Here is a 27,917-nt window from a genome sequence, read left to right on the forward strand (position 1 = left end):
ATGGAGGGGAACCGGGACGAGGCCGAGAAGTGCATCGGGATCGCGCGGGAGGCGCTGGAGGCCGGCAACCGCGACCGCGCCCTCCGCTTCCTCGGCAAGGCCCAGAAGCTCTACCCGACCGACACGGCCCGAGGTGAAGCCCGGCCACCTCCCCGCGCCCCGTCGGCCCTGCTGCCGTGGCCGCCCCTCCTCCTCCTCCTCCTCTCTCCCGCTTCTCCGCTGCCCCGCTCCGAGCAGGGGCACCGCGGGGCCTGCGGGGGCGGAGGGTCCCCTCACCGCGGGTCGGCCGTTATCCCTCCGGTGCGTCCCGCCCCTGAACCAGCCCGGTGCTGTGCGGGACTCGGCCGGGGAAAAAGGCCGAGGCGATGGCTGTCCCGGGGGGAGCGCTTAGGGCGGGGGGATTCCCACCGTCGGGCGGCGGGCAGGACTGGGGCTGCTTCCCTCCTCGCCGAAGGGGTTTGCTCGGGGCCAGCCCGGCTGCTCGCCTGCATGCCCTTCTCTTTAGCCATCAGTAGTCACGCAGGCGAGGCTTAGAGCCGGTTAACAGCAGGACACCTCGGGCCCCCGGCCCAGACGGGCTTCTCTTCTGTCACTGCTAATTACTCCTCGCTAACAGCTTGCGACAGGAGATGCTGCTCCAGGCTGGGCAGTGTCTTCATCCTCTGGCGTACTTGTGGTTTGGGTTTTCTCCGCTTCGCTCCCCTTCTGGTTGTACAGTAGCTACGTAGGAGGAGTTGCACACGGGTGTAACTTTCCTAGAGAAATTGGGGTAGGGGGATCCCCCTATGACTGAATTGGCTCTTCAGGCACTTCAGTGCTAAAACTTGAAAAAAATATTAGCATCTTCCTAGCAAAACGTGTTTAGAAATGATTTTTTAAACGAACAATAGTAAGGCTGCAGTGCCTGCAGAGGTGTTACCTGTCTTGGAGTCTTTCTGTCACAAAGTGTCAGAAGTCGGCTCAAAATACCTTCCAACACAGCGGTGACTTGTTGCGTTCCTCTGGTTCTCATTTGCATTGTCCGTCCCATGGAAAAAATGGGATAGATTGCAGTGCTCTGTTCTGACTTAAAGGCCTCAGCATTTACCGTTTTTGGAACATGACTTAGGGTGAAATCCCGACTGGAAGTGTTCTGTACTGTATTTTATTCTGTTGTGAAGCCTTTAAGTCAGGTGAGCAGATGCAGAGAACATTTTCTGTTGTCTCTTATCTCCTGATGACTTTTTATATGCAAACAATAAGCGAAGATCTCATTAATGCTTTTCTTTTTTTAGAGTATATAGGTTTTTGTGTATATGGTGGTTTTGGTTTTTTTTTTTCTCCCTGCAAGCCAGGCGGGATGTTGCTGGTAAATCATCTGGAAGAAGGTAATCATTGCTTTGGATCAAGAACATGGCACTGTTTGTTTTCTCACCACATTACATACCTCTCTGAAATAAAAACAAGCAGGAGTTAGCCATATTCCCCTTAATTTCTGTGGTTTAAGATGACGACATGCATGAAAATACTTTCATCTTTCTGGAAGCCGTGTAGGTCCATAGGCAGGGAGGCTGAGGGTTTCAATTCAGAAAGAGTGAATTGCTTTGTCTGCTTCAGGTAGCTTATTGCCGGTCTTCTGCCTCGAAGACAGGAGTTACAGTAGCTCTCAGAAGAAAAGATAGCTCCATCTTGATGTTTTGAGTGTTTGGGTTTTTTTTTTTTCTTTTAACTAGGACTGCTACTGCATAACCACCGTTGTATTCAGTGCAAGAAGTAGATGGCTAATTAGGCTATTGTCTGTAGGACCTTGTTTTATTCGCTGTGGAAATTAGCAAAGTGTGTCACAATTGAGGTGTGGATCTGGTGAAAAGAAGATGGTCTTGTGGTTATGGTAGTGGACTGTAATCTGGGGAATCGAGTACTGCAACTAAATGCTTCACAGAATTTCTCTGTGATGTTAAATAAGTCACTTCACTTGGTTTCCATTAGTGATGGCTAATTGGTTTTACTTCGTTTTTCAGGTATTCAGCTTGAAACAAGGGCCTGATTTGTGGAACTGGTGGGCAGTTAAAGCTCCATCTGAAGCTAATGAGAATTGCAGATGCGCTAATACCACTGAAAAAAATCAGGCCCTAGGCCTGGTTTGAACTAGGTACTTAGACATTAGGGGACTCTGTAAACTTGTAATATCTCTCTGCCTCAGTTTTCTAGCTGTGGAGGTTGGTAATTATTTTCAGCTCATCTCATTTCCTCCCAAAACAACACCAACTCACTGAATTATTTTTTTTTAAAGTTTCTGAGGCACTTAAATAGCCCTGTTAAAAGTGCCATAAGCTGCAGTGACACAGAATGTCCTGTTTTCAAGGCAAGAACTGGAAGGTGTGCAGTAAATTAGATGTGGAATTTTACACTGACCAAGAAGAAACAAAATGCTTCGTTATCTCTTTGTCATCTTTTAGATAAATTAAGTGGCGGTTCCACTTGGAAAACAAACAAACAAATAACAAAGCAGTAATTCATTAGATAGTTAAGAATGTGTCATAGCACATACCCAAGAGAAAGAAACCTTTAAGGTTTTGTGAGCTTTCTTAGTTTTAACACAAATTCCTGTTTTACGGTCATAATGTGTTGGGTTTATATGGTGATAGGACAACATGGTGCAGTCCCAGTTGTCGCTGTGCTCACTTGTTTTCTCTTCGGGGTATGTATTAGAAGGTCGTTCTTACCAATTTCTCACTGAAGTCATGGCTTCTTCATTGGCTGTATCTTTCCTATCGTTTGGAGAACAATTGCCCACCATTTCACAAATGATGTTCCATCAGTGATAAAAGCAATGCGAACAGTAGTGCTGAATCCCTCACTGATGGGAGCTTCCTCCTCCTCCTGATGTTATAGTGCATTATAAAAGGACAGAGAGTAGGTTTTAACTCTTTTGTCTCCAAAACAATACTATGTGCCATTTGGGTTTAGCGACATTTGCATTTAAAGTGCATTCAGCACTAGTTCAGTCATCAGTGAAGTTCAGTTTTGCTACACAAAGCTTCTACCTGAAATACCTTGAGTGCTACTTGAAGGCTTTACCAGTGTGAAATGTGAGGTCAGTGCTTGTTTCATGATACTCCGCTAGTGATTTCATAGTAGCAGTGTTCGTGTTGATGTCACACTTTGCTGGAAAATTGTTTTTCAGTTCAGCTGTTCAAAATACTGTTTGATTATGATTTTTGCTAATAATTTGTCTTGGAGCTGAACGGAAACTAATTGCTTGTCTGGAAAAGACTTGTAAAAGTGGATTTAAAGATAACAAAGGACAAGATCTCCTTTTCCAAGTTAGGTGACGTTCTCTTCAGCATCAAAGGCAGAAAATGATGTTACGAACAACTTTATTTTTCAGTGCTGCTTAAGATTTTCTTGCACTATTTCTGATGCTGCCTTTACTAACAAACTTATCAGGAATGTGGGAGCTTAGTTTTTTAGTGTGTTGTGTTTAGTATGAATTCTGAATTCAACAGTTCTTCCATTAGTGAAAGTGAGAGTCACGTTCCATGCATAATGGAATCAACTGCAGTGCAAGGATCTTTCATTCAGCAGCAGGTAACAGTGCACGAAAGAGAGCCTTCAGGCACAATTGGAGATAAGATTCATTGTCTTACCTGCTAACAAAGTAAGTCTTTGGTCCCTTGGATGGCCTATTTCGAAATACCTATATGCACAGTGAAAGTTTTCTTTAATACACTGTTAGTACTAGAGTTCTAACAGCTGGTTTTACCACCAGCAGTTCATGGAAGAGTCAAAGTTGTTTCTGAACACCTGAACCGTGTTATTTGAAGAAGACAATGGCCCCAGACCCTTTGTACCATTTTCTTTTTCAACATAGAACAATAGCATGTTTGTATATGCTGTGTCCTGCTATCTCCAGAAGTTAACGTGGATTTGATTTTTTTTTTTCCTAGTTATTTTTTTGCAAGCATCCTGCATTGTCTTCGCAGCAATGCAGCTCCATTATGGGGATGGGAGGTCTGAGAAGGTGATTAGGAAGTAATAATGTTGAAAGTACAATGCAGACAAACCAATTTGTGAAAAGCCTTACCAACTAAACTTGTTGTGAAGAAACACCAGGCGTTAAAAACCCATACTGTTGTCTATACCTGCCTTTCAACCGTTTTTGCTACTGCTAATTTTGCACAGGCGTTAGTGCAGGGATGGGGAATTTCTAGAGTGATGCCAATATAAAGGCAGGATTTGCAAAACTGTGGAGTAAGCATTATTTCTAGAGGGTAAGTCAGAGTCACATGTTCAATAGGATCCCACATGATACTGTTATTAAATATCAAACGTCACAGGATAGAAAAACAAGAATTTTGTTTCCGTTATCACTTGTCTGGAGCGCATTCGGACTGAAAACTCCTCATTCTGAGGGCGCTGTCTGTTCAAATCTCTTCTTGATTAGTTCTTAGCCTGCAGACACAGTCACCTTATTGCAGTTGTTACTACTTCATTTAGCTCACAGCTTTACATGCCATAATGGGTGATATTAAAAGAAACTAGTTCAAATATTTGGATACGTGCTTCAATTGTAATCCATAATCATAGAATCATAGAATGGTTTGGGTTGGAAGGGACCTCAAAGATCATCTAGTCCCAACCCCCCTGCCATGAGCAGGGAAACCCTCCACTACGCCAGGTTGCCCAAAGCCTCATCCAGCCTGTCCTTGAACACTTTCAGGGATGGGGCATCCACAACTTCTCTGGGCAACCTGTTCCAGTGCCTCACCACCCTCTGAGTGAAAAATTTCTTCCTTAGATCTAATCTAAATCTCCCCTCTTTCAGTTTAAAGCCATTGCCCCTTGTCCTATCACTACACGCCCTTGTAAAAAGTCCCTCTCCAGCTTTCCTGTGGGCCCCCTTTAAGTACTGGAAGGCTGCCATAAGATCACCCCGGAGCCTTCTCTTCTGCAGGCTGAACAGCCCCAACTCTCTCAGCCTGTCTTCATAGCAGAGGTGTTCCAGCCCTCGGATCATCTTCGTGGCCCCCTCTGGACCTGCTCCAGCAGCTCCATGTCCTTCTTGTGTTGGGGACTCCAGAGCTGAACGCAGTATTCCAGGTGGGGTCTCAAGAGAGCTGAGTAGAGGGGCAGAATCACCTCCCTCGCCCTGCTGGCCACACTTCTTTTGATGCAGCCCAGGACATGGTTGGCTTTCTGGGCTGCCAGCGCACAGTGCCGGCTCATGTTGAGCTTCTCCTCCACCAGCACTCCCAAGTCCTTTTCCACAGGGCTGCTCTCAATCCATTCTCTGTCCAGCCTTTACTTGTGCTTGGGATTGCCCCGACCCACGTGCAGGAATGCAATAATAATAATGCAACTGTAGCTCTCCTGTTTTCAAGAACCTTACTTTGTTTGTAGTGAAAACATCCCCTCAGTGTACGACTGGGCACTTAAATGTTAGTCGTTTCTTTATTTCTGCAGTAAAAAGCCTGCTCTGATGAACTGGTGAGGCAGGCAGGAGCACAGGACCGGCACTGGAGTCGGCTCAGGCCGAGCGTAGCTCTTCACCTGCAGTACTACATGTGGCTGTGGCCAGTGGGTAATAAGTGAATTAATAAGTAAAAGCAAATACTGGAGAGTTTTAAGAAGCACATCTTAGAGAAGTGATTATTTGCCTTTTAAACAAAGCTGTACTTTCTTTTCTTTCTTATGCTTCTCTGAGATGAAAGCCATGACGTGTAGGATCTCAGTTTTCTTCTGCTCTGAGCGAGACCATGCTAGTCAGAGGAGAACTTTTAAAATGAGGTTTAGGAGAAAATCCTTCAGGCTTCTTCTCACTAGCTTCTAGAAGAAAATGCTTTTTAACAGTAAAACTGTTAACACTTTTTCACAGTGAGTGGGATGTTTTTCTTTGGGAATTTTTATTAGGGTATTTTTTTAATGCAGATAGTAACTTTCAGTTGTTTATGAAACAAATTTGGCCTATGTGGTTGCCATCTTGCTCCGAAGGGATCTCTCTTCAGGAAAGATAGTCTGTTTAATAGTCTTTGATCCGCATTCTGCTTCACGCGCGGTCCCTTAAGTTAGAATGGTACTGTTTTTGATTTATGGATAAGACACATACCCCCAAAATACAAGCTTATATCCAGAAAAAGACAACTTAATGTCTGGTGATCTAAATTTGAGATCTGTTGGAACATGGAAGGAAAGAGGATTTCAAGACCTAGCAAAAGCACGCTGCTTTTCAAGATTCGTGTCCCCAGAGTTGGGTGTAGTTGGCTGGTCCTGACTTATCTGTGACATTTAAGAGGTTTGAATTTCGGCTAGTATTGCCTGGGAGGGCTAGAGAGCATCAGTTTGTGGCCACTAATGGCTCAGGTTACAAAGAGCTATGTACTGTAGCAACTGAAATGTGCTGGAGATGGGCTTGGCCTCTGTATGGAATAATTTGCAGGTTCTTTACAGTGTTAGGCTAGTTCCTTGTTTCTATTTAGAGTTGCTTATTCAGGTATTCTGATTTTTTTTTTTTTCCCCCCTAAAGAATGGGTTCAGTGCCTCTAAAATCATCTAGAAATGGAGGGCCTGGGCAAATTCTCTCCAGTATTAAATTACCTTGGCTGAGGTGGAGGGGCGTCCAGTCACTAATTTCGAAACACTTTTTCATAGTTTTGCCACAAAAAGGAGTTGCTAGGCTGGTTTCAGGAACATTTGTGATTCAAAGTGATGATCAATAAGGAGGATGTAGCAGGTAGTCTTTTGCAATGTGGTGCTCCCATTTAAGGCACTTGAGAGCCCCGACTTAATCGCTGATGCCTATAATGATACTATGATATACTGTTGTTTTATAGTTTTGTTGGAAGCCATTATGAAGAATGGAAGTACTGCTGGCGGAGGCGCTTTCTGCCGAAAACCAGCCAGTAGCAATGATCAAAGTAAGCCCAGTAGCACGAAGGAGAGCAATGCATCTGCTGCAGGTGAAAGTGGAAAAAGCTACACCAAAGACCAAATGGAAGGAGTATTCAGGTATGGCCTTGGTTAAATACATCACTGCTTTTCATTCTGTATATTATGTACTTGTGCTTTCAGCTCTAGCGTCTAAAGAAGCAACGGAAAATTCAAGCGTAGCTGAGAGGGGTTACTGGTACTGAACTGTGGCTAAAAGGAAGAGGGGAGGTTTGCTGTGTTTAAACACAGTGTGAGATGCTGTCACTTTGTGCAGGATGAGTATCATCTTTATGTAAAGTAACCTTGATGGTTTAGAAAGAAAATACTCAAAATAGTTATTAAGTAGATCTCATGGTAAATGGAAGAAGTGATGAAAGTTCTGTAGTACCTCTTGCAGGACAGTGTTTCTGTTGTTGAATATTTTTATACACAAGTTATCTAAGTTTACATTACATGGTCATTCTTTGTTTTCAAGCTAATCTTGCTGTACAGGCTGGTCTTAAACCAGTGTTAAAACTACTTCATTCTAGAAGTACAGGTATCTGAGAAGCACTGAAGCACATATTCTGAGTTGCGTTATAAACTCTGTCTGGACTTCGTGCAGCATGATAGTATTGAGATGAGGTGACATCAGGAAAGGAGGATGCACAAAAAGAAACAAAGATCAATAAAAATGTCCTTTTGAGGCGAGTAACTCTTAAGTCATGTTATATTACAGACTTGTTGGCGGTAGGAGTGAGAAAAATATTGTTTGATATGCACCCTGGTCTCTGCTAAAGAAACATGGATACAGCTGCTCTAAAATTGCACACCTTAAAACCCACCTGTATTCTCAGATAAGCCTAGCCCAAATATTTTCAAGGAAGCTCAAAGAAGGGAAATTGAGGTCCTCGTCTCCTAGTTTGTGTAGATTGGATGAACTGTCGTACAAAACAGAAATTTGGGGGTGATTTTTTTTTTTTTTTGTTTGAAATATATGTTACCATTGATTATTATCTTGGGATCTTTTCCTGAGGATCAATAATCTTTTCAGCTGTGCTTACAGTAAGGAAAAAGTAGCTTTTTGTTATTGATACAGCAGCTCTGCATTCAGGCAGGTAGACAGTAGCATCTCTGGCATAGTTTTCCTCTTGGTGTTGCTGCTTAGTAGAGTTTTTCATTCACCATCGTCTCTGCTTGATTAATGTTATTGCCCTTCATGATCCATCTAAAATAAAACCTGAGTAAGTGTGTACGTTTTTGGCCACCTTGAAATATTAACTGTTAAAATGAATGCAAAATGTGTGTGTGTGTGCTCTCACGTGCATGTGAGACAAAATATCCAGAAAGAAGTCCTCTGTAAAATGGGGCTTAGATCAAATTAAGACATGTAACACGTTCTCAGAAAGCTGCTACAGGGAAGGCTGTATTACTGCCAGTGTTCACTCACCCGTGATGTGCCATTCTGAGCTGCAGTCTGCTTTGACATCAAGCTCCTTGCAAGTTCTTTTTTTTTGTTCATGTTTGTTTTACCAAAAAGTAACGTTACCTACTTTGTCTTGAGTAAAATGATTTTGTAGAGCCAACTTTTCCCCCTGGTATGCTTTCACAGTATTGAGTATTGCTTCCTTGAAGGGATTTACTAGGTAAATCAGGTAATTACTAGGTAAAACTACTGGACAAAATTAATCCAATTTGTTGAGATCAGAACCAGAATTAGGGGTATTCACGGAAGTTGCGCATTGAGGATAATCTTGATGCAACATTGCTTCTTAGTACCTATTTCAACAATCAGCTTTGTGAATATAAAATTTGAGTTTTCAAATAGTACCCAGATTTCGGAAATAAGCAATTGTAACAGCTTGCAGAACAACTCAAGTTTGTTTGTATTTTACGTAGCATTTAGAAAATCAACTGTTAAAACAGTATCTTGGCCTTAGCTTGAATGATGCTGCCATCCTTTAGTATAGCAGTTTATAAGCCTTTGGAACAAGGCTGAGTTTTGGTTTAGATGTGCAGTAATCCACAGAGCAAGTCCCCAGTTCTTGTTGGAAGTTTTGAAAAGTATGTCATCGTGTCAGTTAGCGACATCAACGTACCACTTCGAAAATTTGTGGTTAGGAATTAGAAAACGGGTGCGCCTTGCCAAGGAGAACAGGATTACATACAAACAGTGGGCTAAAACTTAATGGAAAAATAGAACACATTGAGTGATGACAGCTGAGTGAAAGTACATGTTTAAACCACAGGGAGAATGAGCATTCTAGTTGGAAAGATGACAGGCTGTGTATGTTATTGCTTCAGTCAGGCCCCAGACTTTTCCAATTAAATGAAACGTGCCCCTCTGGGGAGGGTATTCTTCAGAGACTAGAGCTTGTCACCACCATGTGCTTCTGCCATACCACAGTGGAATGGTTTTCAGACCTTTGAATTGGTTAAAGAAATGCTGCTTGAAGAGAAGTAGTTTTAAATATTGTTTCATGCCTGATTTTTAAGTTTATTTTTCCTGTGAGGAAAGAAATTTCTAGATAACAAGGTAGCAAAACTCTTCAATTTTTAATAAAATTTGAATCTTACCACGAATTTGACTCTGTCAAACTAAATTGTTTTGTATGTTTATGATTTGAAAGAAGGTTGTTATCCTCAAGCATCCTTCCCTCTAGGAGTTTTTGTTTCTGTATTACTAATTTGATATAGATTGAGCAAGAGCATTTCTGATTTAACGACACATGCCGTTTCCCACCCTTTTTTATAAGGACTAGTGAGCAGTCGGACAGGGGAACTGGCTCTGAGCTTTCTGACTTGGATCACTGATTAATGTTGCTGTAGTTGTCCAGCTATCTTGACTTTGTTTATGACCATAGACTTAAGCAGCATAGTGAAGACACATTTGGAGCAGTGTAACTAATTTAACCGCATACATTTTCATCAGGGTTACTCTAGTATGAGCACAAACAAGCACCTCAGTGCTGTTTTTGTTTTTTCCACGTACACAGGGGACGCCGATCACCAGCAAGCACCATAACACTTCTGCAGAGCATTACATGAGCTAGCAAACAAGTTGCTTGATAGAGAGAAGCATAAGATGCAATATCTTTCCACCGATTGCATAAGTGCTGGGTGGTGCTCTGTTCTTTGTGGGAACTTTGCTCACTATTTCAGTGTGGCAGTTTGGAGCTTGAGATGTCCAAAAGCACTTTGTTAGTTTTGAATTGAAGTGCTTTGAACATACCATCTGTATGTAGCACATGCATCTTTTTCTTAATGATGCTTATCTTTTCACCAAGGGCTGGATCGAGTTGCCTTAACACTTCAGGTGGCCTGCGTGTCACAGACACTGACAGGAGAGTAGCAGAAATATGGTAGGACCCACGGTGGACTTCTGTCTCTTTAGAGAAAGTGCCCTAGAAGCCTCTAGGCAATGGAATGCTGTTTGAGCAATGTCAACTTCAGAAAGTGCATGAGAATCATATGCATGACAAAGAAGGGAGAATGTGCTTTTGGATTCTGTGGGTTTTGCTTTAAAGCAATTCCTTCACTGTTAGACATAGGCTATTGGAGTTTTTTTTACTGAGACAAACGAAACATTTGTGTAAGAAAGAAAATTTAAACTTTTTTTTCTTCTAGTTCACTTAAAACAACTGAAGTGCTGATCGGGATTGCTGTTGTCAAAGAGTTCTTAATTACTTTGAAACAAATTCTGTTCATCATATCTGCCTTCTCCTACCAAGTGTGCAGACCTTTTAGAAAGGTTTTGTGAACTGGCATGAAATTAAAAAATAAAGGATCTGTTGCCTGCTCTGTATTAATCTTTCCCATTTCTTATTATGCTGTCAAGTGTGTATTATCTGTTATCTACTGCATGATTTTTTAAAAAATAGTTTTGGAGGTATAGATAGGTTGTACGCTTTCTACAGACCCCCTTCAGATGATCTTAAAATTTGTACGGTGTCTGATATCTTTTTAGTAAATAAGCCACAGCATAAATTCTGTATCACCTTTTTGACATCTGAAAGACGACTGCCATGATCAGTAGTGTGCTAGAGCTGGATTGCTGACTTGTGAAAATTGTAGTGCAATACTGCTTTTCCTGCCCTGCCAAGGCCTGCCCCTAGGAAGAGAACACAAGAATGAAATTTTGTGTTTGGGTCTTTGAGCTAGAACCAAACCAATGGAGGCATGAGGTCTGCAGGAACCTTGCAAGGCAGGATTAAATGTCATCCGGTAGTGGTCAAGAATAATCAGCAACTTGATTTGAATTCTTAGAGGAAACAAAAAAAAAAATGCCTCTACACGTTTCATGGATCAAACTAGAAGCAATGTAAGTTGTGTGACTGACTTTTTCCAGGCCTTCTGCAAATTCAGCAAAAAGATATAGTGTTAGTTTTTTAACATAGGGTCAAAAAGGTAATTAACTGAAAGTCGAATAACAAGAGCAATCAACAAGTGCTAAAATGGAGGGAAAAAAAAAAAACAGCAAAGAAATCAGGACATGCCTTTAATTAGGCTGCCAGAATTACTGTGAATTGTTGAAATATCCAGTTGAATGGTTGAAAAAAATCAAGGCAGAAATCACAGTCATAAAGCCCGTTGTGGAAAAGTGGCACAGAAAATACGGTGGACTTAGGGAGAAAGCTCCTGCTTTTAATCTACACTTTTTATACCCAAAATAAAACAAAACAAAATTTGGAGAAAAGTATGCTAATGTACACACAGCCTTGAATATGTCGTGTTATACACACAGGAGAAACAAACTGACCAGGTACACCCAAGAGCAAGGTACCAAGACCAGCACCTTAATGTGTTGTTGAATCTGTCAGTGAAACAGAGATCTGAAACTTCTGGTGCATTCCTTCCAGAAACTAGGAGTATGCTGAAATACCCAGTGTACTCAAACCTTCATGATTATGGATCACTGCAGGTATTTGATACAGGAATGCAAGCATCTCCGATAGGTTTTGTTAACCTGATAAAAGCTGTTGATGCTGACCTAATCTGAATTGGAGATGTGAGAAGCGAAACAAGAAGCACAGCAATAGAATCACATTGTTTTGGAGTCACAGGAGAACCAGTGGTGGTAGTCCCAGAATTTCTGCAGGTGAGAGCAGACATTTCAGGGTGTGAAGGACTTCCTCTGCCTTCCGCTGTCAGAGCGTGGAGAGGAGCCCAGCATCAGGCAGAACCGGCTGTTGCTGCAGTTGGAAGCTGGCTGACCGGTTCTGCTGCAGCTGGCCTGTGAGCTGGGATAGTGGAGCTTCTCAAGTCGCAACGAGATACCTCTGTCGACAGATTGTGGATGGACATAGGCCATCACGTGCCCTCATGCTGTTTGAGAAGTCTGTTCTCTAGTCAAATGTTCAGGAACATCCAGCAACGTGCCCTCCTAAGACAGCCAGCAAATCTGTTAACCAGAAGGACAGTGCCAAGGTGCTGGCAGGGGACTAACAATTCAGCAAGGACAGAAATTAGCTAAACAACAGAAATAATTTGATAGCAATTCAGGTACAGAAGTGATCCAACCAGGAATGAAGAACACAAGAAAAGCAATTCACAAAAAAACAAAACCCCAAACAAATTAACAGTGAAAGCACCAAACTTCAAATAACCCAGAAATAAACAACAACTATACAAAAAGGAAAGTCTATAAGCAAGTGATATGTAAATTGCAATTTTAAGAAGAAACATCTGTGTGGCATTGATGTATGCAAGGATATTGGCACTAGGGACTACAGTGCCTTAAGTGCAGGAAAACCAACCAAACAACGATTTGAAATGCAGCTTTCAGAAAGTTAGTTGTTCATGCTGAGTGCTGCAGGACACGAGTTTCAGATGTGGTTAAAAGCCGTAAGTAACATCGCTGATCAGTCTTTCCCAAAACCTCCACTGGTTTGCCCCTAGATTTTTCCCAGCCTCTGCTGGCTGATGCTGTGTGGCCTGAAATAGAAGACCAGTGGGAAGGGGATGGTTCCTTCTCTCCATCTGCCCTCCCATGATAGATCTCCACAGGACAGTTCAGCATCCAGGTGAGGGATTCTGGCAGAGTGAGGATTGTCTGATATCAGTCTACTAGAGACAAGGGTGAGGAACATGTCCAAAAAGGCCTGCTTAAGACGAGACAAGAATCAGAGGTTGGCCATGGCTTCCAACAGCTCCCAGCAGCTGGAGATTAATTTCTCATCAGGACAGTGGCAGTTTGGGGGAAGAGGACTTCAGCCTTGGACAGTCTTTGTGCTAAGCCCATGATCTCCATCTTTTCAAGGTGGAGGGAGGGATGTGGCGTGTCAGGCCCTGGTGGGGTGGGCTGTGTCCTCCCAACAGTGTTTGAGAGGCCTGGTGACTGCACAGCTCATGCACAACTCGAGGATCTGGTGGATTGTCCTGGTAATCCCGTACAGTTTGGCCTGCTATAAACTGAGTTCCCAGGTTGAGTTTGTGATGCTTTAAAGTTTTGCCTCTCGGGAGTGCACTGCCAACACTGATGATTTTGTTTAATTGGAAAGCACCTTCTAATCATCTTTGCTTGTCTCATCATCCTCAGCGCGAAGCTGCTGTAGTACAAGTTTTGGTGCAAAACTTGCATGGGCTTTGCTGAGGCGGGGAAAAAATGAGCAGTTACCCTGTAATGATTGCCCTGAACTGTGCTCAGCAAGGGACCTGCTGGCAGAAGTCACTAACGCCCTCCCTGTAGGAAACTTTGCGTTAACTAGGTGCTAGCTACTTACGTCCTGATGCTTTTTGCCTCGAAGTGGTAAAGCGGTGGTATGAAACTGTTGTCTAATGGCAGGGTGCAGTAAGGGGTTTGTAGCACAAGATCATTGCTGAGAATCCTAGGCTTAGGTGTGATTTTTGGCCCCTGTGCGTTTGTTCAGTCTTTTTTTGTATTTTAGCTTTAAAGCTTGATCTGCCTAATCCGACATCCTGCTAAACTCTGCAAAATTGCCTTATATACCTGCGTGTTGCACATGGATCACCATGAAGTCACATGCAGCAGCGCTCCTCAGGCTATCTGGCAGAGTACTTGCAGCTCATGGTTGCTGCTGAGGTTTCCAAGAGCCAACACTGACCTCTTTGAGGTGTGAAGGTGACCATGGGCTATACAGTGAACAGGAGTTACGTATCTCAGCGTCGATCCCGTGCAGTGGAAAGGAGGGCGATGTAAATGATCTGGAGGATCGGTTACAGGTCTGTTGCAGGCAGAGTTGCTGTGACAAGAACACCCAAGGGAGAATGAAAGTCAGGGGTGGCCGTCACAAATTCACAAAGGCGGCTTTGTTTGAGACTGGCCGTTTAGCCTAGGGTAGCAGGTCAAGGTGTGAGGGTGATTTGATATAAGATGTGTTTGAAATATTAAATCATAGCTTTGTACAAAATCGGGAACGTTGGAATAGAGATGCTTGTGTACTTGTAGCATTTTTTGTTGAACAAAGCAATTGCTAGCAAAGACTTGGGAAGAGAAGGTAGAAATGTGTTATCCTTGGCTGAACGCTTTTTTCTTGATAAATAACAATAGCTCATTTGCAGACCAGGTTCAGGATAGCTGTTGCATGGAGGGTGATGACATTCATCTCTTTGGAGGGCAAGTGCTGTATGACCCACAAGGCAGGTTCCCCCTGCACTTTCTCATCAGAAAGTCACTCTGGTTTGGTGCACTGGTTCTAAGCACATCATGGTGTCAGAAGCTGGTCGGTCATGCGGTGACCTGAACATCATCTGATTGATACCCACCATTCCTACTTTTCCCATGAGGATAGCCAGCTGTGGGACTTTCACTGGTTGTGAATGGGAAAAAACTCTGGGGTGAGCTTTTGAGAGTTAGAAGAACAGATTGGCATTGGTTGTTCTTTTTTTTCCATTTTTCTCCTCTCTGCATCCTAGAGTAAAATAAATTATGAAATAAATGTATATCAGGTCTGCAAAGAAGTAAACTTTCATGTGTTTTTTTTTCTCCATGTTTGTTACTTCCATGAGAAATGACCATATGCTGTTGGGGAAAAAGCTTGTTGAGGATGCATGGTGCTTAAAAACACCTGAACAAAAGTTTTAACACACAGTTTTAATGCTAATAAAATAACAACTTTGCTAAACATTGATGACACACACCTAATTTTATATCAGCCAAAGTTCTGAAGAGTCTGGTCCACAAACAGATAATTCAGGTACTGAACTATTGAAGAGAGAAACTTAGATTGCTTCCTGAGATAGCAATTTCTTAAAATAAAAGCTTAATTTGTTGCTGTTAGGCTTTTAAATAAAGCTGCCTGTTCTTGATACAGTTCATAAGTAACCCAGGTCTTGAGGCTAAGGGTTTTTTCTTATCCTACAAATTAACAAACAAAAGTTTCCAGTACTCAGAGTATCATTTAATGGGTTGTTTTTTTTTCCATTCATTCTTGATGATGGATTCACAGTGTTGTTTTTAGTTAGCTTTATCCGCTTCCTAACTGGAGCTTATTAAATGTCACTTCAATATAATGAGCTATATTTATTTCACGGGGTGTTCGTGCTGGCAGCTGCCTGCATACATTCAATTCAGGGCTTTTGTGAGTGTTGCACCAAGACTTCCATAAAAGCTTGTGTTATTTGAACGGAGGAAAGGGGATCCCTCAAATGAAGCTTGATTTGATCAATCTGTGAACTTTGAAGGACCACACACGCCGAGGTGGTTGTACTTCTGATGCTAGCATTCCCTTAATTACAGGGTACCCATTCTTCTTTCATGGAAATGCCAAAGGCTTGCTTACCCCCTTTTTTTTTCCACTTCACTGCCCCCGTATAGTCTTCATGACACTAAACCCATATTTACTTAGAAATCCGTGCATTTAAGAGAATGTGGACACAGTTACAGCCACGTGAAGAGGCTCACATGAAGCTTGTAAAATATTTATGGATGTCATTTCCATTTCTTGCCCTCTTCTTTTGGTGTGCACCAAATGTCAGCGTGCCTCATTTCTGCAAGGCAAGTTTGCGATTCGGACTTATTTTTCTAAGTTTCAGAATTCTTACCCAGGTAACTTGGTTTGATTTTAAGGTGTATTTATTGGTTTGGTCAGGTCTTCCTGCCCACGTAAAATTAATGTGTTCTCTGTCCCCTCTAACTGCTCTTTCTCTCTTCTGAATATTGTAAAGCATACCAAATCATTACATCATTTCCAGATTTTGCTTTTCCTGTCTGGGTGAGACTGCCTACAGGAAGAATATTTCCGAGTTTTAAAAAATGCTACATTGAACATATGAGTTGAGCTGAATCCGGAATTGCTGGAGCTGTTATTGTTTCTTTGAATTGATATGAACACTTACAGAAAGTCTGTTAAGATCCAGGTACACTCCCAGCAGCAGAGGTATTCTCACATGCTTTATTTTCCTGAAAAGTCCTGAAAAAGGAAATCCTTGAATGGTGGTGTGACTTGACTTTTGTTTGGAGAAAGGGATGTTTGGTTTGGTTTATATCATACATACCAAAGTGCATTTGCTGTTGACAGTCAAAACAGGCCTTCCTACCCGCCAACTCTGTGAAGGAAATTTGGAATCTCCATTTTATGCATTATTAACAGCAATATTCATAGAACTGGGCATGAGGAAATGGTACAGTAATTGCAAACTGAAACCTTTTCTTGCAACTACAGTAGAAGTAGTAAAATAAATAAATATATTTAGTAAGTAATTTGGAGTACAACACACTATTGTGCTCAATAGTTTATTGCAAAAAAATGGCATTCTTTGTTTCTAGACTGGAATTCTTTTTGTATTTTATGTTGGAAGTGAGACATGTAATGTATTGCATCAGTGCAATGTATTACCTCATTGGCAGCTGTGTTCTAACATACCACTTTTACATCGTTTTGTTTACAACATTTTACTTCATTTTCTTTTGCAGTATAAAGAAATGTAAAAATTATTATGAAGTCCTTGGCGTGTCAAAGGATGCAGGTGAAGAAGACCTAAAGAAGGCTTATAGAAAACTTGCTTTGAAATTCCACCCAGACAAAAACCATGCACCTGGAGCAACAGAGGCTTTTAAAAGTAAAATTCCGTTTTTACTTAAAATTTCTTTTTGAAATCTGAACTTTGTCGGATTAGAAGAAATTCATCTGCATTGGTCACTTGTCTTTTTACAAAATTGTCAGTTTGGTGTTTGGCAGCTAATATTAAACTGACATTTTTATCCACAAAAATACTTTAAATTTATAATCTTAACATAAACTAGAAGTATAGATAAATAATGTGGACTTTTCAGAAGATTGACTGTAATTTTCAGGTACTTGATCTGTGAAACCCAATTGCACTTTTTTGCTGTTGTTGACTTAACGTAGTCAGTTGAATCTTACTGTCTTCGAACTTTACTTCAGCTTGAAACAAACCAAAATAATCCTTGATAGCAAAACACAGTTTTCACTGAATCACATGCCATGCTAAGTTACATTTTCCTTAGAATTCTTTGTATGTGTGTAGTTTTACTACTTTTTCCACACAAAAACTCTTGGGTTCAAACATATCCTTATTAATAGTTGCCTTTGACCATTTCTTAGGTAAAATTTACAATCTGACTTGACCCGATCTAAAGCTGCCAAGCCTTAGCCCTGCACAAGGAAAATTGTTGAGGAAAAGCTTTTTAAAGAAAACTACACCTTCATCTCAGACACAGATGAAGAAAAATGTGAATCTGTAAGAAATGCTCATGCATAAAGAAACAATCTGATTGTGGTACATCTTTTTTATATTTTTCCTGTGTGAGGTTTACGTGCAGACACTTGAAAAAATCAGTCGGACGAAACTCTTAAATGGGGGGAGGGCAAAAAAGAAAAAAAAAAAAAAAAGAAAAAAAAAGAAGAAAGTCCTGAGCAAGACTTCTGATACAGACATTAAGGGGTAGTTATAATAATATATTAGCAATTCCAGATGAAAAGTAGATAGAACATAGCAGGAAAGTTGATTGCTTATTATTATTTCAATACAGCTGTGTGATGGCTTTATCTGAAAAAGATATTATTCTTATAAAATTGCCTCCGGTTGAATAATTCTTCTTTGTTAATAGCATTTTAAATAATCTTTAAAATGTTAGGAATCATTTTCTTATTATTTAATCTTTTATTTAACATTAGCACTTTGTACAAGTTTTATTTCTTTGGCTTAATTTCACTTTCTGTTTTTTAACTAGATGAGTAAATGAACAGAAAATTTGGTAGGGGAATCTCGTTGACTAAAAATTGTTTAATGAAATCTAGCGTATTTCTTGCATTGAAATTGTCATCATCTTTTTGTATGGCTGAGTAACTTTATGATTTAGTTTGCCTTTCAAGGTGTCTGAGTTTCTAACACCCAGCTGAGAAAAGGAGTTTCATAATAATAGCTATTATTTCATAATAATGCTTTATTTTAAGGAAAGGTCAGAGTAGAAAATAGAATTGAGTTTGGTGTTAGGCCAGGTGCTTACTTGGATCTCGAGCTACCCAGTACTGCTCTTCTGTTGTATTAAGCAGTCTCTTTGAGGTTATATTTTAGATTTAAAAGTTTTGTGCAAATATCACTTTTAATCTCTTGGAATCTCTTTTACCAACTTCTTCAAAAATCTTTCCTTTGAAACGTTCAAGCAGTTTTTTTAATTTTTGCATCCTTTATTTAAAGAAAATTATATTTGAATCAAATCTGTTGTGAATGAGCATCAAATAATCAAAAGCAAATAGTCGAAAAAGATTGCTGGTGTCTTCACTTTATGTGCAATCACCTGATTTATGTCTCCCTAAATTCTTAACTGTTGGGAAAATCTGAATTTTTTTTTTTTTTTTTTTTTTTTTTTTGAGATCAGTCCTCATGCTGAGTAACAGGAACCAGGTAGCAATATTTGGTGTCAGTAGTGAATATCATGCTTTCAGTGCAGATTACCAGGCTTCGTTTCTTTGGGTTTTCTCCTCCTCTTGAAGGAATTACTAATGATTATTTCTAATGGGATTCATTAACTTTTTTTTAGATTGGATAACGTTGAAAACATTAATTATGCAAAGCCATAGCCTTCTTTGCCTGTGTTGAGGTTATAGTGTTTCACCTTTCACGAAGTTTTGATGACTGATGGCTTTTCAGCACTGAAAAACGTAATCCCTGTGCCTCGTGTCTGTTGGCTGCAAAAGAAGTCTTTTGTTGGTGGGGCTTGGAGGAGAAGAAAGGAAAGGAAGAGAAGAAAGGAAAGTGGGAAGGGTTTAAAGAAGATATGACCGAGTGAAGATTGTTCATTGAGCGCCAACAGAAATTTTCCTTCAACCTACAAGAATTATATGTCTATACGCAGCAGCTAGGGTCAAAGCTTGTAAAGTCAGCGTGTGATCTTTCCACACTGGTTCTTGCCGTGCTCACCTATCTCAGTTTTTCCCTTCTCACTGTCAAAATTCAAATTGTTTGTTTGTGATCAAGCAGCGTGAATGGGGACGAGTGTTGAGGCCAGGCACTCTGAACATGGAAGTTGTATTGACAACCTTGGGAACACAGGTGTTGCTGCCATGCACACTTCATGTTACATCACACAAAAGTTTGTTGTTAATATACTCCGTAAAATACCTTAAGAAGCATGTAAAAAACCACATTCAAACTCTTGTAGACAATAAAGTTGATGCATTCGAAGAAGACACCACTTATTAAATGAAAGCAAAGAAAACCTACTGAGTCTATGATGTTTTTAAGCTAGGCTGCTAGAGCAAACTGAATTTTGCAATCACCCAACTTCAAAGCTTTCATTGTAATGCTTGATGCTTTTTTTTTTTTGTAATTGCAGAGGGAGAGAACATTTTCACAGGTGTAGGTGTTCCCCTAGAAAAAGGAGCAAAGCTCTTCTGCCTAGTTCAACGGGGTAAAAAGCCTTTGAATGGTGTTGGTGGGAAACTTTGTGGAAGCTGCTAAGAAAAGTCGAGATGTTTCTGGACCTTGTTCTACTATAGTTGATTTGTAACATGCAGTGAAGGACATGATTTGCTGCCTGTTCTTTGAATGTCAATTTTTGTGCTGGAATAGCTCTTGTCTTTCATTTATGGGAGTTGTCTTTTATTCATTGCTTCAGAAATTGGAAATGCATATGCTGTGCTGAGTAATCCAGAAAAACGAAAGCAGTATGACCTTACTGGCAGTGAAGAGCAAACGTGCACTCACCCTAGCAATGGTAGATTCAACTTCCATAGAGGCTGCGAAGCAGACATTACTCCAGAGGATCTATTCAACATGTTTTTTGGAGGGGCCTTTCCAACAGGTATTTGTACACAGGAGTATAATCATCAGGATACAGTGGTACTGCTCGGAGTGGCATTACAGTTTGTGACATTATAAAACAGTAGGATTACTCCAGCTTGTCTCCAACCCCAACTCTCTAATCTGCATCACAATTTACACTTCCCCTAAGTGTTGCTAAATCCCAAAAATGTGAGTTTAGTTCTCTAGGGTTACTATGGTGATTCTGCAGTATGTGAAATAACAGATCAGTTGTCTTAGAGCTTAAAATACTTGTTTTAAACAACTTTCAAATTGTAAGATATCTTAAAGTTGAGTTGGTTTATATGGCATTGTGCAGTGATGTTAAATCCTTTATGTCGTTGCTTCTGTAGTGACTTCCAAATAGTTATTTTACATGATGCAAATGTGGATGTTTCTTTCCTTAGGTAGTGTCCATTCATTTTCTAACGGTCGTGCTGGCTACAGTCATCCGAATCAGCACCGTCAGAGTGGACATGAGAGGGAGGAAGAGAGGGGTGATGTATGTTTAAGGACCGTTGACTTTAAACTGTGGATTGTGAAATTTTCTGGTAGCCGCTTTCAGTGATGTAGTTGTACAGGAGCTTTGTACTGTAGAGGAGGACTTACACTTGCCAGTTTCAGGTTTTAAAACTTTGGCAGGTGTTACACTTACTGATTGGTAAGTAGACGTTCAAATTTAAGAAGATAATAGCCTGGTTTTGTGAATCTGTTGTTCTGTGTCACTGCCTTACTAGTGACTGGTAGTATTAGCCTAAATATGCCATTAATTCTGGTCACTAATCTTTGTCTGCATTTAAAAAATTATTTGGGCTGAGGTAAGAATTGTACTTAAAGCTCAATGTTCATATCTATGAGTTATATCTAGTCCTGTGTAATTGCATATTAGTTTATAGATGAGACCAAATCATGGCGTACAATGTAACTGAATCCAGCTATTCGTTTGCTTGTGGCTACTCTTGCAGCTTAAGCATTCTATGAATATTGTTTATGCGTGGGAAAGTTAAGATAACATCACAGTGTTTGCAGGTTTGCAGTTACAGTTTTCCTAGGAGCTTTCGATGCTTAAAGCAGAAAGTCATACGTAGCATTAAATCTTGCCAAGTTTACCTCTTTACTTGATGCTGTTTATGAAATACCTGAATCTGTTTTGTTCCTTAGGGAGGTTTCTCTATGTTCATTCAGCTGATGCCTATTATTGTGTTGATCCTTGTCTCCTTGTTGAGCCAGTTGATGGTATCTAACCCTCCTTACGCCTTATACCCAAGATCGTAAGTAATGCTCAATTTCATTAGCTTAAACAGAAGGGAGAGTATTGTAATCCCTCTCTCACTTAGAAGCATTTTAGAGAGCCTTCCATTAGTTGTTCCTTGATTTCCCACAGTGAGGGGAGGGAGCAAAGGTATAGATGAAGCAGCTGTGAAGCAAAACAAAACTTGAAAGTTAGGCACTAAGAACGTGCTGTTCGAACGCAATGGAGAAAAGAGGTCAGCAATACCTGGAGTTTAGGAGATCTAATACAAGACAGCGAGTCCACGCAATGTAGCACGTTGTAAAGATCTCTGACGTATTCAGTCAAATCCTGGAACCTGCTCAGGCTCTTTATTCTTGTATTGGTCGTCTGTGCTTGTAGCAAGTGACGTGCTTGTAAGCAACTTTCTCATCTTTATTTACGTTTTGAACTAGATGAGGGCTGAGGAGTTCAAGGCCAGGCTGGATGAGGCTTTGGGCAACCTGGTGTAGTGGAGGGTTTCCCTGCCCATGGCAGGGGGGTTGAAATTAGATGATCTTTGAGGTCCCTTCCAACTCAAACCATTCTATGATTCTATGAGGAAGTTGTCTATCCTTTGCTTCGTTCTAGATGATGGTAAAATAGCTTATCTCTCTTTTCTTGCAAAGAATTCTGATAGTGAAACTTACCTGTTTTGTATAGTAGGTTATACAAATCTTTTTACCTTGAGAGAAATAACTTTAATCAAGTGTGCAACTAGCTAGTAGGCTTAGCCCACTCGCTAGAACTGTTTTCAAGGTCCTTAGTTCCTTGCAGAGCTCTCAGCCTCACAACAGAAAGCTTTCTTTTCTCCTCTTATTTTTCGGTGTTATTTCCAGAGTGTGATGTTTTTTCCCTTCTGCAAGTAAGCTGTTGTGATGCTTATAAACACTCTACTGCCAAAACGTTTGCGCACAGTCTTTGATTTTTAATCTGCAGAATGCCAGCAGAAAAATGGATTTGTGAGGGCTGGCAGAAAACACTTTAGAATGGAGATGCCTGTGCTGGGTCGCTACAGAATAGTGGCTGGTTTTTCTGTTCAATTACCAAAGCTTATATTTGTCTAAAGAGGTGTGAAACAGGTGTCTTAAAGTGGGTTTTTTTTTTTCAAGATCAAAGGTTTAAGCAGCAGGAGTTTAATGTGCAGGTAAATGTAGTAATTTTTTCCTCTGGCAGATTATACAGCCATTCATTTCGTTACTAGTCTTGAAATGGCAAAGTCAGTGATGTGCTGTTCTTCTGTAATAGCAGTGTTTTTTAACAGGTGTATTTGTAGTGTAAAAAAATCAAATATCTAGTATCTGTCTCCCCCCCCCTCCCCCTCCTTTTTTGCAGAAGTACAGGGCAGACCATAAAAATGCAAACAGAAAACTTGCGTGTTGTTTATTATGTCAACAAGGACTTTAGAAATGAATACAAAGGAGTGTCATTACAGAAAGTGGAAAAGAGTGTGGAAGAGGATTATGTGTCCAACATTCGGAATAACTGTTGGAAGGAGAGGCAACAAAGTAAGTTTGGTAATATGTGTAATCTCATGAAAGCATGCATTACTACACAAAAAGATTGCCTCAGGCTCGAGTGAAGTGCTTGTGTTACTAAAATATCTGAATGAGAAAGCAAGTGTAAGGTTCCCCGTGTCTCACTTCTAAAGGTGTCCCAGCTAGTGTCACTTAATTTGTGTGTTTTACTTGGCGACCTAGTGACCATTTGCAAATCATTAGCAATTTTTACCTGCTTCTCTAACATCCCTGACCACTTCTCAGAAAAGTAAAGTGGACAGTGAATTGATAACGAGAAAGAAGTTGCTCTAGGTTACGGATGAAAGCTAAAAATTCTAATCTCTTCCACATTATTTTATTGTGGCAATGTCTCTCTTTTTTTTTTTTGTGCTTTTATATAAATAAATAAAACAAAAGCTTGCATAGGTGTTTCTGGAGAAGGAAAGAATAATCTGCCTTGGACCACAGTACAAACACACACTGCTTTTCCAGGCAACCAAGGACACACGGCATGTCATGTAGAACATCATAAGCTGTAAATCCGTGCTTGATCTTTTCCCAGTGCTGAATAATTTTTTTCCCTAGACTTGGTACCTTGGCTATGTCAGAGCTTAAAAACAGGGTTTATTTGGTTTACCATCTATTTTTCCAATCTCATTTAATATTATACAAGGAGCTGTTTTCTTGCAGGAGGCTGTAATTCAGTGCTAAAGCATAAGAGTACTGAACAGCATCGGCCATCTCCAAATCATCAGCAATTTTAACCTGTTATTACCTGTGACCATTTCATGAGCCTGTCAGGCTCTGTGAGAACAGCGCTGCTAAAATGACAACAGTGTTGAAACCAGATGGTTTCAACTCTCCAGCTGATAAACTTCAGTAATATCTTACTGGATAAATAATTTGGTCATGAACTGTCAGTAAACCGACCGGAAGCAAACAGAATGCTCTTCTCCGAGTGATATCGTATGTTCCTGCACAACTTTTCCCTCTGCACTCCAGTGGTGCCAAGCCGTTCAGCTGAGATGGCCCCTTAGTTTCTCCCAGTTGTACAAGACAGCCCAGCATCACAGCTAGTCAGATGCCTGAACGGGACTGCCCACGTTCATCACAGCTGGCCTGTACATACACAAATACAAACACAAACTGCATTGCCCATGTAGAGCAGGACCAGTGCTTCCTGGAGGTGTTTTGTTCCTTGTTCATGAGTACGTGTTGCTTACCATCTCTAAGCAATTCTCTACAGTTTTACAGAAAACTCTGCTGATGGCTCACATGTAAGCGAGAGAAACACCAGTGCTTTGGGGGAAAACTCTCAGATTATTGCCCAGACTACTAGATATGATTAGAATAATTTTTTTCCAGATTTTTCAAATAGAGGAAAGCATCGGAGAACCTTTGGGTGTAATTCATATGCAAATGTAAAACACTCTAGTATTTTTCCAACTAGGTTGTCCTTTGATCATCTTGAAATGTTTGACTACGTTCGCTCTTCATGAAATGAACACCTAATTTTTCATCTACAAGTGGTTGCTAAATGAATTATTAGTAATCTTATAATAAAATAGTTTACAAACGTGGTAGATGGTTGTTAACAAAATATTAAAGACAAAATATAATCCAGCGCAATAAAAAGATGACATATTATTTGTACATTTTTTCAGCAGAGTGTAGATTTGGAAGGATAGTTTGCTTTTATTGACCTAGTCATTACACTTAGATTTACCAGCATGTTATATTTGTGTCTCCTGTAATACACTTACTGTCTAAATATCTTTGAAAACGTTTAGTTGATATGCAGTTTCCACCTGGGGAGGGAAAGAGAAGAAAGAATACCTTTCCCATTTTTCAGCACTTATTCTTGACGTGCCTACTCTTCTAAGCATGAACAGTGTCCTGGACAATGCAAAGAGGCCCATGATTCTGTATGTGCATATTTACTGGGGAAAATGGGATGACTAGAGAAACGTCTGACCCTAGTATAAAGGAGAAAAATAACCTGAAGGTGGTGACTGTCCTAGTGTTTGCTATTTGCAATTTATCAGGTTGTGAAAACTACCCAGATTGATTTTGAGAAAGCAGCCCCTAATAGATTTTCTCTATTTATAGAAACAGCTGATTTTGTGGTTTTAAGGATTCAGAATACCTGTTGTGTGTTGGATCTCCTTGACAGTTAAAAATCTTTCCAGCATTGATTGATTGACATTAAAGAATGCCTTGCTAATCCATTTTGAGTTGAAGCCTGAAAAAGATTTTATGGAATTAAAATGCTCAGCAACGTCAAGCTATTGAACACCAGTATAATACCGAGAGCTCTTTTATTAATACCTCTGAACACTGGCAGTTTCGAAGCAGCGTCAGGTGAAGTGATGAGCTTAATGTTCAGAATGGATTTTTGGGCACAGACAGGACGCTAGAGCTGTAAATAATGTGCAACAGCACTGAGTGTGCCCTATATTTGTGGTGTTTAATGAGGTCTGCTAGAAGTAGTAGTGGGGGGACTGCTGCATGAAAGGTGCTGGAAGGCCATTACCACTTTAGCTGCTCAAAAAGGTGAACTGCTCGTGAGGATCCAGCAAAGGGAAGCTATAGCAGTGCTGTTTTGGTGGTGCCTGTGGGTAGTTAGAATAGGCAGAAGGAAAAAAGGGCAAGGATCAACCCTGAGGTGTTTTGGACAGCTCTGAGAAGGAACGTATCATGTGCAAAGTATTCAGGTTTTAACCTGAAAAACCTTTTCTCTTTTTTTCATTAAAGAAACAGACTTACTTTATGCAGCAAAAGTATATCGAGATGACCGTCTCCGAAAGAAAGCAGACTCCATGCCCATGGACAACTGCAAAGAACTAGAACGGCTGACCAGCCTCTATCGAGGAGGATGAACTACAGTTCCACACGTCCATCTTTACGTATGCCGTTATCTCTCTTGTAAATTAAGAAGAGATTTAGTTTCACCATGAATGCTGGAAAAGAGGGGTGGAAGTAAAACTCTACTGTGTAGCTGTTTCCAGAAACCTTATGCTGACATATCATTTAATGGCTTCTTTACCTACTGTGAAATATAGGTAACTTTAATTGTCTAGATTCTACTTCAAAGCTTCTGTGAGTTCTTTCAGCAGAGAGGATAGCTCAGAAAGGATGCTATACTTGTAGAGACTTAGTCATAGTGGTTCTCCTCTAACATATTTGCCATGTAAATATCTGTGGAAAGAACACTTTGTGTATATACGAGTTAAATGACTTTCTATTTAAAATCTCAGAAATTTAGTTCCATACAACATTTTGTCTCACTGATGGAATAAATAGTATAATTACGTCACTGCTATTCAGATGTCAAGTGTGTGGAGTTGAAACAAGAATTTTTAATATTTTATCTCTATGTAAAATCTTCTAGGTTTGCCAGCTTAGAGGAACTTGGTATTTTTAAATATAATGGCATATATTCCTGAATATCTGTTGGGTTATATTGATCTGGTGTAGAGTAGCAGTTAGCTGTTGTAGTTTTTTAGCGTTTCTAAGCAATGCTGAGAAAACTAAGAACTATGCTGATCTCTTTTCAGAGTAAATATTTGCAAATGCTGTACAGACCATTATGAGCATTGCTTTTAGTACTTGCAACAGTTTACAGCAGCTCTACCATTTGGTATTCCAGTAGTAGTAAGTCCATACGTATGGCTAACATGCATCCATAGCTTCCTTAATTTTCACTGGAAAGGTAGAGGAAAACATGCAATAGTAAAATCTTAACGCTTTAAAAGAAAAAAAAAAAGCAATCTGATTTTTTTTTTTTTCCCTGGGAGGCTTCCATTTTCTTACTATTTTTTTATTTCAAGCTAGGTCCCAACACTGATTCCTCAATGGGCACCACAGGTGGAACAGGGAAATATTGCTAAGGACAAGCTACGTGCCTTTCAACACTTTTGCCAACTATTTTAAATGCTTTGCTAGTTTGCAGTGTGCTCCTATGGTCAGAGCCATATCACTTGTCCCGGGTGGAACAGGTAGGGCATGCGTTTTTCTGGAGCAGGACGTTGCTGGGCTGACTTCCTAGCAAGGAGTAAACATACCAGTCGACTCCTACAGACAGTATCATGTTACTCAGTGGCCTGTACCTGGAAACTTTATGTAGCCACACCTGCTGATGCAAAGAGGTGTCTTGAAGCAGCTAAGTACAATGTACTTAAAGTTTATCAAAAGAGGGTTGAAAATGTTTTTACGCTCGGTAGCTGATGTTTTTACATTTTAACAGTGCTATGCGGGAGAATGTTTCTTGTATTTGAAAAAGCCAGGTGGCTCGTAATAAGGGCAGTATTTTTTGTTTGAGAAAACTGCTGTCTTTGAACAATGCTCTCAGGTTATGTGGAGCAGAATTCTCCTCCTAAAGTGAAAGTTTAAATACTTGACTGACTTCATTGGAACTGCTTCTGATCTAGAGCGGGATTTGACTTTAGAAATACGCTACATGCTATAGCTCTAAGTGACCCAGAAATCATTTTGCATATATACCTTTTCTAAACTGTCCCACTGGAAATGTCCTCTATTGAATTGGTGTAACATGAGAGAGACTAGCTGCAGGCTTTTAACTAAGCAGCTAAACCAGCATTCAAGGTGGATAACAAAGCCTGAGGCACAAAGCGGAACTGAAAACTGCTAAAACAAAAGAAGAAAAAAAAAGAGTTGCTGTACTGGATGTCCTTACTGAGATGATAGGAAAAGTGTGCAGAAGTAATGAAAAGGCACCCAAATGTTTGAAGTTTGCAATAGAAATTTATGGAGAAAACATGATTCCCCAGATTTTGTAACTGTCCAGAATGTATTGTAATTATACTAATGAAAACAAACTATCAAAGTACGTATTGGTACTCCCGTGTCTTCTTCATAGAAGAAAATCCTTCCAAAAGCTTTAACAAGTAGTCGGGCCTTCCCGTTCACAAAGGAGTCTGAGCTTGCAGGTGGTCTTTTAGTTAAGAGCAAAAAGGATATATAACACATTTGACAAATATCGGAACAGTGAAGTCAGAGTGGAGAGATGGTCT

At 40.4% G+C, this 27,917-nt stretch overlaps 1 protein-coding gene across 2 annotated transcripts; it reads left to right on the top strand.

Moving 5' to 3' along the window:
* Positions 1–27,724, top strand: DNAJB14 (DnaJ heat shock protein family (Hsp40) member B14). 2 transcript variants are annotated; one of them, XM_086611339.1, is made up of 8 exons: positions 1–133; positions 6,813–6,987; positions 16,763–16,908; positions 19,931–20,116; positions 20,523–20,617; positions 21,277–21,386; positions 22,721–22,893; positions 25,639–27,724. In XM_086611339.1, exons 1-8 carry the CDS (start codon positions 1–3, stop codon positions 25,761–25,763), a joined length of 1,143 nt encoding a protein of 380 aa, XP_086467465.1. In that variant the 3' UTR covers positions 25,764–27,724. The 2 variants fall into 2 exon arrangements, with proteins under 2 accessions (XP_086467465.1, XP_086467466.1); XM_086611340.1 differs by having other exon boundaries at positions 22,724–22,893.
* The last annotated feature ends 193 nt before the right edge of the window (positions 27,725–27,917 follow it).

This window comes from Tauraco erythrolophus, chromosome 5, assembly GCF_009769465.1.
Source record: "Tauraco erythrolophus isolate bTauEry1 chromosome 5, bTauEry1.pri, whole genome shotgun sequence".
Taxonomy (NCBI): domain Eukaryota; kingdom Metazoa; phylum Chordata; class Aves; order Musophagiformes; family Musophagidae; genus Tauraco; species Tauraco erythrolophus.